Source organism: Caretta caretta, chromosome 4 (assembly GCF_965140235.1).
Source record: "Caretta caretta isolate rCarCar2 chromosome 4, rCarCar1.hap1, whole genome shotgun sequence".
In the NCBI taxonomy this organism is placed as follows: domain Eukaryota; kingdom Metazoa; phylum Chordata; order Testudines; family Cheloniidae; genus Caretta; species Caretta caretta.
Window position 1 is genome coordinate 69,361,007 of NC_134209.1, and position 18,436 is coordinate 69,379,442.

The 18,436-nt window shown below is 38.4% G+C and overlaps 1 protein-coding gene across 8 annotated transcripts in view; it reads right to left on the minus strand.

The window, feature by feature from the left end:
* Positions 1–7,378: 7,378 nt before the first annotated feature.
* The window catches only part of FBXW7 (F-box and WD repeat domain containing 7), a 249,601-nt gene continuing 238,543 nt past the window's right edge, over positions 7,379–18,436 (minus strand). For all 8 annotated transcript variants that reach the window (XM_048847365.2, XM_048847368.2, XM_048847366.2 and 5 more), the window contains 5 exons: positions 16,430–16,543; positions 14,092–14,273; positions 12,639–12,864; positions 10,593–10,803; positions 7,379–9,210 (listed from right to left, as the gene is read on the minus strand). In XM_048847365.2, the coding sequence (XP_048703322.1) occupies positions 8,942–9,210; positions 10,593–10,803; positions 12,639–12,864; positions 14,092–14,273; positions 16,430–16,543 (1,002 nt within the window). In that variant the 3' untranslated portion in view covers positions 7,379–8,941. The remainder of the gene's footprint in view (positions 9,211–10,592; positions 10,804–12,638; positions 12,865–14,091; positions 14,274–16,429; positions 16,544–18,436) is intronic.

Here is an 18,436-nt window from a genome sequence, read left to right on the forward strand (position 1 = left end):
GTAGTCTATGCCCTTATGCTGAGACAGGGTTACATTTACTAAGACCATTTCTGACTGGTGTTTATCTAACCTTGTTCTTAAAAACCTTCAAGGACAAGGAATCTATAACCTCCCTAGATACCTGTTCCAGTCCTTAACTATCCTTATAGTTAGGTTTTCTTAATATCTAAACTTAATCTCACTTGCTGCAAACTGAACCCATGACATCTTGTCCTTGGACGTGGATAACAATTAATCACTTGTCATTATAACCTTTTACATATTTGAAGACAGTTCCCCCCCCACCTTTTCCTTTGTAAACTAAACATTGCCACTTCTTTCAACCTTCTTCCTCTAAATAAACCTCTAATTTCTCCCTGTTCATTTCTTAAAGTGTGGTGCCCAAAACGGAACACACTACTCCAACTGAGGCCTCACCAGTGCCAAATAGAGCGTAACAATTACCTCCCATGTTTTACATACAACACTCCGATTAATACACCCCAGAATTACATTTGTCTTTTTTGCAACGGCATCACACGGTTGATTCATAATTCCCAATCCTTTCCCGCTGTACTGCTACCTAGCCAGCTATTCCTCGTTTTGTCTTTGTGCATTTGATTTTTCCTTCCTCTGTAACTCATGATCATTACAAGATTTTTTCACCCATACATCACAGGATTTTCTGTAAGGTTTCTTTCCTAAGGCTACAGATGCTTTGAACATTGCAGGTTTTCTCAGATTGCAAGGACCTTTCAGGAAGTCCAGAATAATGTAGTGGATGGGATAGTTGTGCTCCAGTTAGAGATGATAGAGCAGGGGTGGGAAAGCTTTTTGGCCTGAGGGCCACATCTGGGTGGGGAAATTACATGCAGGGCCATGAATGTAGGGCTGGGGCAGGGGGTTGGGATGGTGGAGGGAGTGCTGTTTGCAGGAAGGGGCTCAGGGCAAGGGGTTGGGGCACGGGGGGTGCAGGAGTGGTGTGGGGTGTGGCAGGGGGCTCAGGGCAGGGGGGAAGGTGTAGCAGAGTGCTCAAGTTAGGGGATTGGGGTTCGGGGTGCGGGCTTTGGCCCAGCATCGCTTACCTTGAGTGGCTCCGGGGTGGCAGCAGCGTGCAGCGAGCCTAAGGCAGGCTCCCCTCCTGCCCTGGCCCTGTGCCGCTCCCAGAAGTGGCCAGCACAACGTCCCTGTGGCCCCTGGGGAACAGGGGGGCAGAGGGCTCCCCTCGCCTGCAGGTACCTCCTCCGAAGCTCCCATTGGCCACGGTTCCCAGCCAATGGGAGTTGCAGGGAGCTGTGCCCTAGGCACATGGTGCGAGCCACTTCTGGGAGCAGCACAGGGCCAAGGCAGGCAGGGAGCCTGCCTTAGCCCTGCGGTACCACAGGGGTGGCAATCCTGCAGGCTGTAGTTTGCCCACCCTTGCACTAGATGGTTAGGAGGAATGAAAACAGGATTGAATTCTATTGCTCTTTCTGCCTCCATTTGGCATTAGTACTTTTCATTTATATAGCACTTTGTAAACTTTTCCTTAGGCCTCACAGCAACCCTCTGATTTAGGTAAATATCAGTATCTCTGTTTTGCAGAACAGGAAACAGAGGTTCAGAGAGACCACATGGCAAGTCAGTGTTTATGATTAGAACCCATTTTCTTTGACTCCCTAGCCCCTGTTGTAATCCGTTATATCAAGATGCCTTCCAGGTGACTCACTTTACTTGTATTTCTTATCTGTAAGCAGGGAATAATAATACGTAATTACCTAAACTCTCACTAGCATGGCCACCTAGTGGCCTCCTAGTTTAATGCAGAGCTGGCACTTGATTCACTGATACTCATTTATTGACTTGAGGCGGAGTAGGATGATAAAACTCACTTCACAATAGATGTGTGGCCTAGCTGTTAAATCATAGATTTGTGAGAGAGAGAGATTGGCCACTGGGTCAGCTTTGTGGAGGAAACTTGGACAGGGAGAAGAGGCAGGTTACTTCTGTAACAACATCCAGCAGGGTGCCACACTACGTACCTGTATATAGTTTACAAAAGTGACAATGAGTACTTGTGGCACTTTAGAGACTAACAAATTTATTTGACCATAAGCTTTCGTGAGCTACAGCTCACTTTATCGGATGCATTCAGTGGAAAATACAGTGGGGAGATTTATATACACAGAGTACATGAAACAATGGGTGTTACCATACACACTGTAACCACGGTGATCAGGTAAGGTGAGCTATTACCAGCAGGAGAGCGTGGGGAGGAGGGGCGCGGGGGGACCTTTTGTAGTGATAATCAAGGTGGGCCATTTCCAGCAGTTGACAAGAACATCTGAGGAACAGTGGGGCGGGGGGGGGGGGAATAAACATGGGGAAATAGTTTTACTTTGTGTAATGACCCATCCACTCCCAGTCTTTATTCAAGCCTAAGTTAATTGCTGAATTGGAATTAATTTGCAAACTGGATACAATTAACTTAATTTTAAATGAAGCTTCTTAAACATTTTAAAAACCTTATTTACTTTACATACAACAATAGGTTTATATTATAGACTTATAGAAAGAGACCTCCTAAAAACATTAAAATGTATTACTGGCACGCGAAACCTTACATTAGAGTGAATAAATGAAGACTTGGTACACCACTTCTGAAAGGTTGCCGACCCCGGTCTAGTGCTTGGTTGAGATCAGTTCATGGATGAAGAGCAGCTGGCTGGAGTTGAATGACACCGAGATGATGGTGGGGCGGGGGAGGAAAGCATTTTGAGGAGTTTGCAGACATGGTGCTGTCTCCTTTGGTTTAAGGTACGCTCCCACAATTGGACAATTCAGGCTGTAGTTTGAGCGTTGAGAGAATCATAGAAATGTAAGACTGGAAAGAACCTCAAGAAGTCATGTAGTACACCTCCTAGCACTGAGGCAGGACTAAATGTATGTGCTACTGGATTTCTTGCTGATGCTAAATTCTCCCATAGCAGCATCCACAAGTAACGCTTTCTACCATCTCTGGTTGGCTAGGAGGCTCCAGCCCATCCTATCAATGATTACCTGGACTCAGTTATTCATGCCTATGTCATCTCCTGTCTGTACTACAGCAATACACTATTCCTCTGCATGATTTCAACACTTATGAAACTCCAGCTAGTACAGAACATTGCAGCATTTTGCCTCAGCAATATATGGTACTGTGAGGACATCATGCCTATCCTTTCTCTACACTGGCTTCCCCAGAGAATTTTGAATAAAGTTGAAGGTGTCAGTCCTTATCCTCAAGATGCACAATAGCCTGGGTCCAGCATGAAGACCACGATTAACAGCTCTTCCTCAAGCACAATGGAACACTCTACAGTAAGGGTAAACTTGTCAGTGCAGGAAACAGAGATTTATTGGGGGCCCATTCAGAAACTGTGGAACAAACTCCTCCAGGAACTAAGGACAATCACAAACCTCACCCTCTTCTGCTCCAAGTGCAAGGCACACATTTTCAACCCTGCCTTCTCTTATGTAAAGGCACAGGAGAGCGTGTGTTTAAAAAACAGAAACAAAACACCATACGGTACTGCACACACACACATCTCCTCTGGAGAGGATGAGTGAGAGAGTGAACCAAATATGACAGATGTTGATCACATGGCTTAATGCATTCAGATACTACAGTAATGAGGGTAGTATAAGAACTTATATAGAAGTCTACTGAGCAGTTTCTCTGATGTGGCCATTCAGGTCATTTGGGTATGGAATTACAACTTCCTTGTCTTTGAAGAATTGTTGTTTAACTGACTGAGCAGGAAGTGAGATCCTAGAGAGAAATGCTGAATTATTAATGGCCTTAGTTTGTCATAATAAATAGATGGGGATCTTGGAAAACCATCTGTGCCAGAACCTTTGTTGTATTCGTTAGCTGGAATCAATGACCAAGGGCATGCAATCTTAAACTGTTTGACAAATTGGGTGTGTCCAAATTCTGATCTGAAATGGCAGTCTCCTGTAGATCTCTTAAGGATCATAAAGCATATACCCTTAAAACCTCTCAGCTCTGGGCACCTGGACCTATTGAAAATGTTAAGTACAGTATGTAGGTGAGGGAAGAATACTTTTCTCCTCTTGGAAGTTGACTGGTGGATGAAAGGACAATATCGTTGAGCAACTTATCAGTTCAGTCATACAGTGACCTTGAGTAAATATTGGCAGCAGGCATTTATCTGGTCTCTTGTCTCTTTGATTGGCAGGACTCCCTCTCTTTCTCCTACCAGTCAAAAATGATCCCTAGAACCACTACTCTGAGAAAAAACAAAGGGAGGCTGTAAGGGTGAAGCTACTTTTGTTTACCAGGGCCTGGGTTTCATGACAGAGGGCACTATTTATGGAAATAAGCAACTGAGTATGGTGTGGGAGGGGAGTTAGGTGGATGAGAAATAGTTGCTCAGACCCAGAGGAAATCTGTCTTGTTCCTTCAGCAGCGACCCCACTCGTTTTGGATAGGTAAATGGGCATTTGAGAACCTGGGCATGAGTGGCAAGGCTGATACAAGATTGTTGGCTAAAATGGTGGAATGCAGAAATCACTTTCCTCCTTTTTTAAAAAATGGGCTTTTTTGTGTTATCAGCTTTAAATACAAGAGAAAAGAGAGACAGAAATTATGCGGAAGCAGAAATAGACAGGGGAAAAGAATATCGTAGCAAGAGGAAAGGACTCCAGGAATAGTGCCAGATATCCCCTGTAGGTTCATTGCTACTCTCTGTCAATAGGGGAAGAATGAATACCCATTTGATCCAAACTGCATGCGCAGGATGGAAGTTTAAAATAGTTCTAGTGTGTTTACAGCAGTCAAGCGTCAACATTTTCATCAAAATGAAAACACATCACAAGTATTCAAGAAATGACATTTGCTAAATATTCCAGGTATAAACTTACAGGTAGAATGCACTTGAGCTGCAAATGCATTTTGACAGCATATAGGCTGTAGCACGGCAGGAGCAGAGGAACAAGAGTTGTGAAAGGGTTAAGGACCTCATATTGCTCAGAGACAAGCAGACTGTAAACAAAGGCTGTTATGTCCAAATATATCACTGTATAAGAGAAAATATTTATTACTATGGTGGCATTAGTGTAGAAGAAATGTAGCTGAAATGTTGAACTTGTGCTCAGTTCTAAATAAATTACATGCATATGAAGGCCCAGATCCTCAAAGGTATTTGGATGCCTAAATACCTTTGAGGAGCTTGGCCTTAATATTCAGTTTTAAATTTTAGTAGCTTAGCCAAATCCTGCACATAGATGTTGAGGTCAGAACGTAGGTACCCAGTTCAGACACCTAAGAGCTGATTTAAACTCCTCTGCGTTCACAAAATAGAATATGAGAAAAATAAAATCCTGTTATAGAATAATTAAAATGGGGGAAAAAATTACTAGTTTTTCTCCAGGCTGAAGTGTGCTGGTTTTCTCATTCCCTCTACACAAATACACATTATTATCCTTCTGACCCTCTTCCTAACTTTGTAACTAAACAAACTTTACCCTAAACCCCTGCTAAACTGGGCTACAAACACAGTTTGCTGAATGGGTTCAAACTACTTTAAAATGGCTAACTCGGTTGGAATATAATTTGGGATTTAGGGAACTCAGCTAGAACACTTTCTAAACTCTATCTGAATACAGTTTGGCCCTGTTCATATTGGTGGCTCAACACATTTCAAATGAGCGAGCTTGAACTATTTCAAACCTGCCTTTCCTATTCTGCCTCTTTTTTGTATTCTTGTGCCTCAGGCATAGCATAATCTCTCCTCATTTCCATTACAATCTGGTAAATACCCTACCCTTTTATAATTACCAAATTAGCTCGTTGAAAATGTTAGTAGTCGCAGGCTTTACAAATCATAACAAAAGGTTGGTTATATGACTTCAGAGTTTTTGCTTAGTGACCCAGGTGGTGGTTAGGCCTGGTTTTCCCCAGCATCAGTTGTTGTAAACCCCCCCCCCCTTTTTTTTTTTTAAAAAACAAACCTTTCTTGGACTTTTGCATCCAATATCAGTACCATAGAGTTCCTTTTGATCTTAAAATGTGTCTGTTTTGTGGCCTTAAACTCAACTGAAGAAAGCTCTGATCTAGTGCCAACTTAGTTGATCTAACCGGTCAGGATGACAGGGCAAATTGCTGGAAGTTCACACCAAGTTTGCACTACTAGAAGGCACCGTCCTTAGAGATTTCTTGGCTCTTTCACAAAAGTCACTTGTGGGCAAAGCAGTACAGGTCACTCTTTTTAACACTGACTGGACTGTTTTTGCTTATACCAGTTTTTTTTTTTAATGTATAGTTTGCCTCCGTTTGTAAACAAATAGCTTGCCTCACTACAGCCAATACTGAATAAGGATCATGTGAGACCTTAACTTTCAGAATGAGGGTGGAATCAGAACTAAACTTAGATGGTATATATATATTTTCTGTTTTTTGTCTTGAAACCGATCCTATATGCATTTTCTGGTCCTTTTATAACCAGTAGTTTCTATATAACTAATATTTTAAAAAGGTAAACTGTTGACCAGCTAAATTGATAGTAAAAAGTCTACAGAGACCTATACCTCATGTCTCTACCACTCAGTCTTACTTGAAAAAAATTCAGTGTTAATTTTGTGCACGTAGTTTTAGAAGAATATATAACATTTGATAGGCTTCCAGTGCAACTGATATTTCGATTAGCTCACCTGTATTGGATTCTGTTTGAGCAAGTTGGTGGAACTGCTTTGGACCATGTGGATTATGTAGGACTTTCTTTCAATATTATTTTGGACAGTTCACTTTAAAGCTATCTTATGTTACTGACCTTGAGTGGTTTTAAATTCGGATATGGATTTTACTGCTTCTTGCTTTTCATTTGATACTGTATATTCTTTTCTGTAGAATTTCAATCAATAAATAAACATTAGATATCATTTCTATTAGACTTTTTCAATCTCAGATGCAATGAACAAAATGGTCTCAGAAGAAACTGTAATAGCCACAAAAAGCTTACTCATGTAAATTTTCCTCTTTATTTACTGATTAACTTTGTGTCAAACTCCTGCCAGTGTCAAATCTTAACCTAGTAGTATATTCTTAGTGATAAGAAGCTAACTCCCATGTTTGTTGAAGCCCCAATGACAAATTCAATACAGTGGCTTATGCACAGAGACGCTGACACAGTGTTCTTGCATGTTCTTGGGGGGAAAGTAAGTCTCTTTCTAGAACTTTGTTACATAAGAAGTCCTTCCAGGCATTTTGGTTTCTGTACATTCCTCTTTTCAGTAAACTGAGAAACTTGACTTATCTCAGACGATGTACTGTTACACATCTCATAAAGATTTTGCCCATATACTGGCTTCAATGTTGCATATTAGTACAGTAGCAAACCATTGGAAGAAAAAGACATGCTAACATGAAAAACACATTTTATTGCACTTAAGTTATAAGAAAATAAAATTTCTAAGTGAGTCAAACCATAGACACAATCCCTTTAAAGGTTGTTTTCCTCCATCATGTCAGGTTGTTACATAACTAAAATTAAACCAACTGGAATCTGATTGTTTTAAATCAGACTATAAATAAAACAAAACAAAAAAGGGAGGAAAAAACAAGATCGCCTAGCATACAGTGTTAAACCACTTTCACAGTTCAGCTTGAGTTGTGGCTCTTGGAGAATGAGGCAAACCATTTGACTTTTTCATTTTTTTTGTTTGCATGTATATCTTTATTACAAAAACGTAATAGTTTTTGCACTGTGTCAGTTCCTTGCAGCAATATCTGTAACAGTTGTTTTTCTCAATACTGTAAAACACTAAGACTGACCAGCAATTTTATTTTTGTATTTATATTTTTAAAATTTTTGTCAGTTTTATTATGCATGTTCATTCCATTCACCACAGCCCTCACAAAGAAAAAAGTTTCCCCACAGAACAGGCTGCAATAGCTTTGTTCTAAGGAATGTGTTTTAATTTTTGCCCAGAAAAAAGAAAATAAGCTTTGCACACACACTCAATTCTTTACTTGCAGGCAAACTTCACTCTTAATTGTCTGAAACTTTTTAACTCTCAGCCTCTTAGAGGCACAGTTGGCTCAAGTTTCAGTGGCAAAAAGTCTTTTTCTGTAACCAAACTAGAGCAAATTTGGAATTCAGTCTGGGACTAAAACGTCACAGCAGAAAAAAAATTAAAAAACAAGAAATAATTTGCTTTACTTTCTTTCATTTAGCAGCATAAATAAGTTTGGCCACTGGGAATACAGTACAGGGGTGGGACAACAATCCCATACTTGAAGACCTACTTCTAGCACCAGCATTGAGAGTTAAATCCATTCAGGAACTCTCAGAACCCAGGACAACTTGCCACCTCAGAGCAACATATGCATTGTAGAGTGTAGATGAAAGCAACAGTAAATAGAGTAACAGAGGCTAATACTGTGATTGACATTGGCAATGGCTGGCAAAAAAAAAAAAAAAAAACTCTGATAAAACTGTACAAAAACAATTCACAGTAAGATTTTAGCTTTTCCACACCAGGATTTGACTTTGTTGTCGCCACAGATGCTCGCAACTTTGAAAGTCATCCAGTAACGGATGTTATGCAGCAACTTTCTACATCTGTGGTAAAATAATAGTTTAGCAAGAACTGTAACAACTTTTTAACCTCCACTCTGCTCAATGAGCACTTAGAGGAAAATAAAGAAATAATTGCACCTGGTTTGATTTAGAAAGTCTTATATTTGCAAAGCTGCCCCAGTCAAAAGTGAAGCTTTTTATGTGATGAGACAGCAAATGCCTCTCTTGTCAGTTACAGTTTGTCATCTCGCAGTCTCCTCCTTCGTAGTCTGTAGGTCTTTAGGATCTGTTGCCCCAAGCCAACATCCTGCACCACCAAGGACAAGGGATTTTTTTTTTTTTGCAGGGGGAGGAAGGGGAAACATCATCTACACATTTGGACAAATTCATCTTTCTGCCCTTCACTTCATATCCACATCGAAGTCCAACACCAGCAGCTTTGTTTCCTCAGTTCCATTTCGGCTTCCAACTGCACACACTAGCTTTGTGTTGGAGGCTCTGATCCGCCACACGACGCCTCCACTTCCCCCACTCTCCAATGTGACTAGATTTCGGATAAATTCACCCGTTTTCAAGTCCCAAAGTTTTACAGTCCCATCATCTGAGCTGGTAATTACAAAGTTCTTGTTAAACTGTAAACAGGTCACAGCACTCTGATGCTTGTTGGGACCTACAATAGTAAAACCAAAAGAATTTTGCTTATGGTTAGAAAGCAATGTAAGGGGTTACCATGTTTAGATATATTTGTATGCAAAGTAAATCAAATATTTAACATACACAAAAGCCTCCCTCTGTGTTTTCAAAGGACTAGTACAGATATTGAAAAATCCTGTCCTCACAGGTTCAAAATAAACTTACCTAGTAGAAGGAAGTGATCACAGAATAGATAATTATCACTCCCACCCCATTTTGGGAAGAAAGCATGGTCTGGTTCCTAGGTCATTGCTAAACCTTGATGGTAGGAAATAGTGCTGTTGCCAAAGCGTTCGTCTAATTTAAAATCCCTTCTGGTGGAATGTTACAGAATTCCCACAGACAAGAAAACTCCAGTTGAAGTCATAGTTAAATATTAACTCGAACAACAAAACTCTTTTTCTTTACATGCCTTTTTTCCCTTAAGCCATCCCATAGTAATTGTCCTTTAAAAGGTCAGAGCTTGTTTTGTCCAGTAATTAAGTATGATAAAGCAGTGGAGGATGCTTTTTAGTGAAGTGGGTTTTCTCCCAGAACCAGAGCTGGCAGGCAAAAGCCAGGGAAGGCTATTACAAAAGACTTGCTTAGGAAAATAAGTGAATGTGTGTACATGTGCACAGCAACAGTCGAAATGAAATCTGAAATCTCTCTCTCTCTCTCCTGTGTTTCAGTGGAGGGTATGTTTTCCATTCCTTTTTCTTGATTTATTGTAACAGACAGTGTTCACTGCCTCCCAACCCAATTAGTCTGGAGGCTTTGAAATGTCCAAGTGACCTAAATAACTAAGTTGACTGGCTGTTTTGAGATGCCATTTCCTACATATTTTTGTGGTTTATTAGTCTAATATACAGATAGCAAATTTCTATCAGAACAGCTGTCTTTCCATAATAGGCAAATTATTTTAGATTTAATTATAAAAAAAGGTTTATTTAATTCACAGAAAGATAATTTCACAAATACAAAAGATAGTACAGCTGTCGCCATGGCCAACTTTTGAGCATTAAATGATCAGCAGTTGTTTTCCTTATGTACAGGTTATTTTTAAATGCTGGTTGGAATCTTTTCCTTTCCCCGTTTCAGAATGGTGCATTAAACAAGACTGTAGATTTAACACACAGCTTGACTTGACCTAAAATTAAAACAATCTCCCCAAAGCGAATTTTGTCCTCTAGCAATATATGGGAAGTAGAAATGCTCAGATTTAACAGATAGGAACAAGTACTTTGATATTAAGTTAACTATTTCAGCAGCACTCAGCACTGAAGCAATTGGTAAATTAAGGACTGACATGCACTAATATTGCACCAGCCTTTTAGTATTTTGAATGAATGTGTTCATATTTGGATAGCATAAGCTCACCTTGCAATGTCTGTAAACATTGTCCTGTTTTGATATCCCAGATTTTGACTGTTGAATCTGCATTCCCAGACACAAGAATATTGTCTTTCAGTTCCATTCCACTTGTTAATGACTGGTGGCCAGTTAATGTGTGAATGCAGTTTCCTGTCTCCACATCCCAAACTCGGATTGAAGTGTCGAGAGATCCACTCACTACATGGATGCCATCAAACTAAAGAAAAGGTAAATACATTACATGCAATTGTATTAAGCTCTTAGCAGTCACACTGTGGGGGGAAAACAACCCATGAGGCGTGCTACTTGCATTTAATTCAGAGTTTCACAAAATAAGACAGTATACACACGACCTTGCACTATCCCCCACACTAGGAAATTACATTATGGTAGAATACATTGCCTAATGATGTTAAATACAACTTTGAACTCAGTGCAAAGCCTTATGTTTAACATAGCATCAGGTGCGCGTGGTTAATGATAGGGCCATCAGTATAATTTCCTAGTGTAGACAAGGCCTATGGAGTTCTGCAGTTCAGCACTTACAGATCTTAATCTTGACTAAGGAGAAAAGTACATACTGATAGACACTTTACTTTGACCCTCTCTTTGAATAGGATTATACATAGCTAAACATTCAAGCAAACTGAACAGAAAATATTTGAGTCTGAGATCCCTGTCTGACTGTGGTGCCAGCAAGCCCTAGCATAAAATGAATCCCTAAATCCCTTCTCAGACTGGAAGTTGTTTCAGCTCTGCAGAGAGAAACAAGGATGTTCAGGGTAGGTCAAAAGGTAAAGGAGGATCCACAACAGGTCTCCAACTACAAACTTTTACTGCATCGCTGTATTAGTGAGGGGTGTGATGAGATGTGATTTGTGACCAACATAGCTGTGCTGGAAAAAGCCCCTAGTGCAGACTCAGTTATTACGGCAAAACTGCACTTCTGCTGGAGTGGAGATGGAGGTGTGACTGGAATAAACTACGTCAGCAAAAGTGTCCACATTAGGAATGCTTTGCTGATTATACTTTACTGGGCTGGTACAGTTACACCAGCAAAACCTTCCAAATGTAAATGTGGCCTCTAGCATAGGTAGGCAGGAAGCTGATCAGAACCCTTCACTAACAGCCATTAAAATTCTAAGTCCACATACACACAATATTAACCACTGTTTTCCTTTTTATAACAATCCATGAAGTGTTGCTAGCCAGGAACCCAACAACTGTATACCGAAAGGGACAACATGCCAACTAACCCCTTATGTTTCAATAAATGCAATTTCTAGAGGACACACACAATTGCCTTTCAAACATCAGATTAAGGAAAAATTCAATCATACAAAGCTGCCAAAAGTGACTTGTCTTTTGTAAATACCAGAAGCAGCCCGCTTTCTCCTTTTTGTGGATATATGTCTTTTCAGCATTTATTTACTAAGCACATTCTTCTTTAGTTTGGACTAAGAGAGACAAGCTCTGGTTTAATTTTAAAGATCAATACTACAGCTTTTTGGGGAAGGAAGTAATTTTTTCATGGCCATAAAATAGTCCACATGACGAAGCACATGACTGTTCTAGCTACTGCAACACACATTGAACTAGTCTAGCACTACCCCATATACCTTAGCACTAAATTCCTTCTCTAAGATTAAAATTCTAGAATACTAATACATGACCTTTCAGACTATCAAAGGGACCTTACTTTTGGTTAAGTTAGCATGGATTTAGCTCCTCAGTTGCTGATAAGCTATGAAAAACAGGGACACTGAAAACAAGAAGGTTCACAGCAAAAGAAAAAATAAATGTACAATAAACAACGTGATTTTTTAAAAAAAAAAATCGTATTAATTTGTACTGTGGCAGCTCTCAGAGACCCAAACTAGGATTTTGGCTCCCATTCTAAATGAAGACAAGATGTAGCATGAGGGTAACCTGAATCTCTATGAGTTTTCTAGGATGGCATCTGCAGATTAGCAAGTACCCACAATTTTAGTAGTTTAACAATAAAGATATTGTATCCAAGGGAATCTAGAGCACTAGATGCAAATCACTTACCTGTAATGAATAGACTCTGTTAGTATGCCCTTGCAGTGTGTGTAGACAGGTTTCAGTCTCTGGATCCCACACTTTGACCATAAAATCATATGCTCCACTAACAACCCTCCTGCCATCATACTGAACACACCGGACTGCAGCTACATGTCCCATCAGAACATGTAAACATTGGCCTGTCTCTATGTCCCAAACTCTCAGTGTGGCATCTCGAGACCCACTGACAACTCTGGTGAAACACAAACAAAAACTACACTTAGCATATAAACTTCCATGTTATTTGTATCACGTATGCTAAAGCAGGAAGACTGATATATCAACCTTTTGTGCATAAAACAGTTAAACTGAACTTATTTCTCTGGAAGGCGAGGTGGCCTGGGTACTAGTCTGGCTGGTTCTGAAGAGCTGGCTTGGCTTCGCATCTTATTCAGGTTGAAAGTTAAAGCATGTTAGGTTTTCCCACCCTGTTCATCATCACAGCACCAAACTATTTGGTGTGATTGGCAGTCAGTATTTAAGAGGAGAGACGCAAACTTGAACAACAAGATATTGCGGGTCAAGACTGAGGTGGGTTGGGAGAGCTGTATGTGACAGATTACCACCTACTTTTACATATGGTTAGCTCAAGCCAATAATATAGTCCTGCTTTAGTGAGCACTACACTTACCCAGTAATTTTTATTTTTTTTAAACCCTCTTTGGAGGCTTTTCTTCATTATGCAACATTTATGTCACTTGATTTGTACAGTAAATATCAGTTTTTAAAATGTTTTGAACCTACTGAGACTGGAACCACAAATAGTAATGAAGATTACTGTAATTCCATTCACTATCTGGGCAGAAAAACCTTAGTTTTCTTAGAAGGAGAAGACGGGATGAATAACCAAGACAACATTCTAGACACAACTACATATCAATGTAAAGCTTTAAACAAGTAACTATAACATCTCAGCCAAAGTCTCTTGAATTGATATACTATTGTTGAAATGAAATAACAGTGTAAAAGAAATTTAAATAAAATATATTCAAGTCCAAAGACATTTTCTGAAAGGTAATTTTAAAATAGGTAAAGGTTTACAACAAAATGGACAAAAATAAGTTAAAAACAAGGACTGTTTGTAGCGTAGCATAGCAGAATGGATCACCTCAATAATTGAAACAACTTTGAAAAAGTTATAGATAACTATTTGACTGTATATGGAGAGGCTTATGTCTTATTGTACTTTGGTTAATTCTCTCAGACCTTTTCTTTTTGCAGTCAGCTGCTCTTTTTTCTTCATGTTGAGTGAATAAATTTAATTTTTGTAATATTTTTACTGAATATTATAGCTTTTATATTGCACAGACCTTTACTGTTTTAGGACTACTTAATGACATTTTAGGTACATTTTCCTTTTTTTAAAAAAAATCACAGAATAAGAGGCAAAAAAGATATCTAATTTTAAGTAAACATTTACCTTTTTTCATGGAGATGCATACAACGCACAGTAGAAGTGTGTCCATATAAAGTATGAATACATTCTCCAGTCTCTGCGTTCCATACTTTAAGTGTTCGGTCTGTAGATCCACTAATAATGATATTGTCCCTCATTTGTGATGACCAGACTCCACCTGTGTGTCCAACTAGTGTTCTTAAACACTGAAAAATATTATGTATGGTTAGTATTTTGGAAGAAAGTGAAAGAAATTTGATCAGTTCATAGATTATGAGGCCAGGCCAGAGCACTGTGAACATATAGTCTGATTCTTGTATAACACAGGCCATAGGATTTCTCTGAATTAATTGTTATTTGAACTAGAGCATCTCTTTTGCAAAAACACCCAAGATTGATCTAAAGCCTTCCGGTGATGGAGAATGCACCATAACACTTGGTAAGGTTTTTCTAATGGTTAATTACCCTCAATGGGGCAGGAACAATTTTTAAATACTGGCCCAACACTAGCTTTTTTCCCCAGTGTTCCAAGGCTTACGAAAATCAGCATTAACAATCCAGAGAGTGCCTCAACCAAATCTTTTAAAACTTTTGGATGCAAGTTTCTGGACCTGCTGATTAAAACATGTCTAACTTTATTAGATACTTGTAACATCCTCCTGAGTAATTGCTGGAATGGAAAGTATTTCATCATCATACTTTATAAATCCATCATCTGTTTCCCCCAAATATGGAACAGATATTTATCGAACATGTAGGCTTTTCAGTATTATTGACTGTTCTATCATTTCTATCTAATAATGGACCAATACCATTGTTAGGATTCCTTTTCTTCCTTATGTACTTTAACAGATCCTTATCGTCCTTAACGGTGCTCACCACAGACTTCTCCTTGTGTCCCTCTACTTCCCTTATCGATTTTTTTTACAATTCCTAGCTTTAATTTATATTCATTGATATCAACTTTCCCTTTTCCATTGGTTATTCATATATATATTTATTTTAATAGCTGCTTTCATTTAGCTTCTAAGCCAGTTTGTTTTTTAATCAGTGTTGTCTACTTTCTTGATTGTGGCTTTTTGGGCACAAAGTAAAATGTTGTTGAACAGTTTCCAATTATTCACATTTTTCTGTTTAAATTCTTTCCCATGTGTTTTGGCTTGGAATTGTTTTCAGCTTTGTGAAACTGGCTTTTTCAAAGCAGTAAGAATATATTTTATTGGTTTGGACTTTATTCTGTTTGTAGGTAACAAATACGATCAAGTAATGGTCACTTGCATAAAAGCGACCGCTAAATTTTTCATTCTGTGAGCAATTTCTTTTTTTCAGTCAGGATGAGGTCAAATATAGAATTCTTCCATGTTGGATGCAACACTTTCTGAATATTCTTTAAGGTTTGGCATAAACATCCCTCATATAAAGATGTTTTAATCATTAGAGAAGATGTTACTGAGAACTTAAAACTGCTGACAAGTCATCCTGTCATGTTTAATTTAATATATTCAGTGGCACATTATATTTTTGAGGAGGAAGAATGTACAAAACAAATGTTTTTCATTAAAGAATAACTCCATCTTGTCCTTTTTGATGAAAGAATGTTAAAATTGCACCGTGGTTTCTTTCATGAACTAGGCTTAGTGAAGGGAAGCCAGCTGAATTGGGTGTGGCTGCCTGCATACCACATTTTATTTTATTCTTCCGTAAGGTTGTAGTTACAATCCAGTCAAGGCACTTCGAGGCATGCAAAGACAGACACGAAACCTTTAAATACGTCTAAGACTAATATTACAATGTGGATATCTTTTATATTTTAAGCTTGCCAATATCAACATTTGGGCCGTTGAAATTAGAAGATACTCTGTTGCTAGAATAAAGGGAAATAAACAGTCTCTTCTAAGGCTATTTATAGCCAATAAAAAATACACATTTGAAAAACTTAAACATATAAATAAATATGGAAGCCACAAGCATTAGCCAGAAACAAGATCCATGGGATTAAAGTCAGGATGAATTAACCGATAGGGAAGATAAGTAGTATGTGTATAAATTCTCTGTAATCAATGTCAAAAATGACTCCACAAGAATAGAGCAGCTGCCAAGAGAACAAGGATATATGCCAATGGTAACATGAACAGCATTATAATTTCACATCAAGGTGACTTTCATAAAGTAGACACATTTCGGCGCGGAGAAAGATTGCTCAAATATTTTCTAATATTCTATCTTTGTCTTGCACCAGACAGCAGTAAAGGCAAAGACATAAGATGCTGGGAAATAGGATAAATTAGTAACACGCTTTTAAACTTGATACTACTGTACCAATGTCCATTTCACTGGATCTTAACAGCAATTACCAACTTACCTTGCCTGTAACTGCTGACCAAACTTTTAATGTGTTGTCATCAGAACCACTGACTATTCGGTTACCACAGAATTGTAGACATGTGATTACATGATCATCATGACCTTTGAGCACCTGACAATAGAGAATGTGTGTTGCAATGTGAGCCAAAAGATTAGAAGATAAACAGAAAAGCAAATCAGAATGGTGTACATCAGCAAGAAGGGTGTATAAATTATTGTAACTAGATTAAAAAATTGAATTGTCATCAGTCCTTGTACTTCAGATCTATTTTATTACTAGCTAGAGACAGGAAGACATTTCCTTGATATAAAATTTCATCCATGATATAGTATTGCATAGCTGACCAGGTGCATTAATGCTATTTTTACCCTTCTTCTAAAATAATTGAGATAGATGATTGCTAAAACCAGGATAACACGTTGGATAGACCACTGTATTCTAAAAAATAATTTTTAAAACGTCTAAATAAAATCTTTAAAAGCATGAGAATAATTTCATGGAAAACATTTTACCTACGAACAGAACATTTGTTTCTCTTATCCAATGCATTTTTTTATTTTTATGAACTAGTCTTAATGTGTACTTATATTCTTAACCACCCCACTCCTCCTGATCTACTAGGTACCAGATACTATCCAAAATAAGAACTATAGAAAGCTTTACCAGTTACAAAGAAACAAAAGTTAGTTTGGCTGAATAAGAAGAAAATACGTATTTCCATGTTTGTGAATAAAAATGGCTTTTTCAGTGTTTGATTTATGGAAAACTGCAACAGATTATTTTTACTACAGTAAAGATCAATTACATCAGAACTTGCAAATTAAACACGGAATTTACTATTTAAAAACATCTGAATACTTCTCAAAATGTCTCTTGATATGAAATGGGAAGCTGGGTAATGTCTGGGGCTACCATTTTAATAATTCCAGCACAGCACGATATGACAAAAAATGCAGAGCTGTTGCCAGAAACACAGAAAGTTGCAGATATTCAAATAGCAGGAACTTTTCTCAGCTTTTTAGGTAACTCCTGTATTGTTTTGTTTGCTTAATTTTTTGGACTATTGTACAAGAATTAAGAAAAGTCACAGAATTTCTCTAAAAAGAATAGTGTAAGTCTCTGGCTGTTCTTTATGTATAAAGGACAGCCAGAGACACAATCAGCCTTGATGATATGACTGCTACATTATTGCATAAATAAAGCACATTATGAGAGTATAATCTATCATTATCATTAAATCTATGAGAGTATAATCTATCATTATCTATCAATATCATTAAAATGTGGGCATACCCTGCTAATGTTATCAGGCTAAATGAAACAATTTTCATCAATATTATAGTACTTCATTTTTATTTTCAGAGGCAATGAAATCTTCAAAAGGGAATTTCCTTTACTTTTAAAAAGTTACAAAAAGGTATGTAAAAAGAAGACATGAAATGAAAACAAATATCAGAATTTATGTACTAGTTTCATATCACAATCTAAAAATACCTTAAGCATACGATTAACTTTATGCACCAGTATTCCTATTGAAGTGAATGGGAGTACTTTCCTGTGTAACGTTAAGTATCAGTATAAACGTTCCCAGGATGGGGGCCTCAGTGAAAATGGTGTTGCATGGTGCCACAGCAGTGGGATTTAACTCTACAAGCAGCAACTATACTTTGATTTTCTGATATGGTGCTGGAGTGAGGTATACAAACCCTACAGTGGAAAGGAAGAGGTTAAGGAGTTGATCTGGTCCCAGATGGCCTTGCCCCACCACACTTATAAAGCCTGCACAGACTGGAGGCACTTAAAAAGGGAAGCAGAGTATCTTAGTACCAGGCAGACAGTGGAGGTAAGTTGACCTGAGCTCCTGTGAAAGAATTTATAGGAGCTCTTGCTGCCTGAGGCCCGTCTACTGTGACCTGCCAAGCCTGCAGAGGGACTGGTGACGCTTTGAAGATTAGAAATTTTATCTTATGTTAAATATTTTAATTTGTCCTGTGGAAAGAGCAG